Source organism: Mirounga leonina, unplaced genomic scaffold (assembly GCF_011800145.1).
Source record: "Mirounga leonina isolate KUSES-001 unplaced genomic scaffold, KU_Mleo_1.0 Mir_94, whole genome shotgun sequence".
Taxonomy (NCBI): Eukaryota; Metazoa; Chordata; class Mammalia; order Carnivora; family Phocidae; genus Mirounga; species Mirounga leonina.
Genome location: NW_023270855.1, coordinates 21,558,451 through 21,560,923, shown reverse-complemented (window position 1 = coordinate 21,560,923; position 2,473 = coordinate 21,558,451). Strand labels below are relative to the sequence as shown.

The following is a 2,473-nucleotide window of genomic DNA, read 5'->3' as shown; positions in this document are numbered from 1 at the left end:
AGGGAGACCGAGAGAATCTCAAGCAGCCTCCAGCATGGAGCCTGATGCAGGGCTCAATCTCACAACCCTGAGATCATGACCTGAGCCGAAACCAGGAGTCAGAGGCTCAACTGACTGAGCCAGCCAGGTGGCCCAAAAATAAAATCTTAAAAGAAATACCCATTTTTCATAAGCTGAATTATTTCAAAATAAAAGTCAAACAAGACATTTTAAAAGGTGTTTTCTAAGGGAAAAGGGGGTGTAGAGCTCGGTACTTACGGGCTGAGGGGCGGCTTTGGGTTCCGTAGACTTCACGTGCAGATGGGTCATCATGGCTTGCAGGCGCTCTTTGTCTTTTGCAAGCTAGTGGGAAGGAAATGCTCTGTTATTTCTTTGAATACAGATGCATTACTATTTTAACATCTAAAATGATACATATTCCAAATTAAACTATAGCACCATTGCACATGACAAAATCTTTCTCATTGCTTAATCGTTTTGAAATCTACACAACCATTGCCAAACTCGAAGTAACTGGAGGTGTCAGTGTGAGATTTCTCAACATGAGATGCATTAGCTTTTAACTGGGAAGTTCTAGACCTGCTGGCACCAAGGAGTCCCATAGAACACAGACAGCTAAAAGACAAAAACGTGAATCACACCTATTAACCAGTCTTATTCACGAGCAAGCCAAAGGGAAATGAGTGAGGTGGCTAAAACTCATTAAAATTCATCTTTTGTGGCTGTGGAAGAGCTCTTAGACACACGGACACATTTATGCAGAATTAACTTCATCTTTCTTTTTTTTTTTTTTAAAAGATTTTATTTATTTATTTGAGACAGAGAGAATGAGAGAGAGAGAGCACATGAGAGGGGAGAAGGTCAGAGGGAGAAGCAGACTCCCTGCCGAGCAGGGAGCCCGATGCGGGACTCGATCCCGGAACTCCAGGATCATGACCTGAGCCGAAGGCAGTCGCTTAACCAACTGAGCCACCCAGGCGCCCGAACTTCATCTTTCTTAACAGGTAGGCACAGATTAGCAGTGCCACTGAGCAACACTGGCAGGGCGGGCACGGGGACAAGGGATGACACGTTCTCATCTCCAAAGGAATGCAGAATAAGCCTGATCTTTCATTTATTCAGTAGGTGAGTACCTACTATGTGTTAGTTTCATCTTAACAAAAATTTAAGTCTTCTCATCGTACAAAAAATTATCTTTTGAAGAAACACAAGCTTCTAATCTTATGTACATCACTGCACTCAAAATACTACTAGATGCTCCTTTCTTTGTGCTTGCCTTGAACTGTTTAAACATGATGATATTTTTGGTAATTCAAGGCAGCTGGGCACAGAGGATACAAAATAATTGATTCTAGGTAGTTTTGCCATAAGCATCTTTGCCACATAACTAATCGGCCGTAAGACAATCTTACCATAAAAGACAGGATCATGACAAATGGAAGGGGGGTGTTCCCGAAAAAGGACCAAATGAAACATAAAAAATCAATATCAAAATGAAACGGCTTCTCCAGAAAAAAAACATTTGAATACATTCACAGTGTACAGTGCAGACTGGGGGAGAGACAGCATAAGTAACGGGTTTCATTTTGTGGACTGTTCCGAAGCACTTCACTCATCTCCGAATTATTCATAGTATCATACGTTTCCTGGTTGCTTTCGTTAATCCCCATTCAGCATTGCACTTTTTCTTTTATCGATACAATTCCTTCCTTCATGAGGAGAGGTATCCGTTTCCAAATTCTAGAATACGTGTTTCTAACTGAGCTCTGTATGGCGCTGTAAAAGCCTTCTGCACGGTCGCTTGTTCTTGGCATACAGTCTCACGTCTGCTGAGAGACCTCTGTTCCAAAGTTCTATGGGACACGTGGGTTGGAAACTCTGGGTCACCGTATACGCCTTTATGAGGGCTAAGATTTTTAGAATATAAAAATGGAAGTACTTTGTAAACGGAGAAATGAAACCAAACTGTCAAACCAACTTGTCAAAACCAGTTATTTATTTATTTATTTTTAAAATCTCTTAGGGCAAAACTGCCTTAGGATAATTACTTCTGTGGTGCAATTGACTGCAGCAGAGAGGTCTATAGCAAAGATGCTTACGGCGAAAATACCAGACATGATAATAATTACCTTTGTAAGGTAAGTGGGAAGTGTATCTCTAAAAGATAAAGGCATAGTTAAGAGAAGAACCGTGGAATTTGGGGGAAATGTAGAAGAGACTAATGAATGAGTGAATAGAGAGGGAGAGAGAAAGAAAGAGAAAGGGGTGGGGGTGGTGGGGAGAGTCTTAGATCAGCACTTTTATAGATCATTGGTCCAAAATAATGCCTTTGAACTGGGGAGGGACTCATTTCTTCTATGTCACATAATTAACCTTAAATCTTTGAAATATCAAGTTTTGGGGGCACTTGGCTGGCTCAGTTGGTAAAGCGTGTGACTCTTGATCTCAGGGTTGTGAGTTTGAGCTCCATGTT

At 41.4% G+C, this 2,473-nt stretch overlaps 1 protein-coding gene across 10 annotated transcripts in view; it reads right to left on the bottom strand.

The window, feature by feature from the left end:
- The window catches only part of FOXP1 (forkhead box P1), a 580,801-nt gene that overhangs the window by 31,591 nt on the left and 546,737 nt on the right, over positions 1-2,473 (bottom strand). For all 10 annotated transcript variants that reach the window (XM_034998709.1, XM_034998711.1, XM_034998710.1 and 7 more), the window contains one exon: positions 259-342. In XM_034998709.1, coding sequence (XP_034854600.1) covers positions 259-342 — 84 coding nt within the window. The remainder of the gene's footprint in view (positions 1-258; positions 343-2,473) is intronic.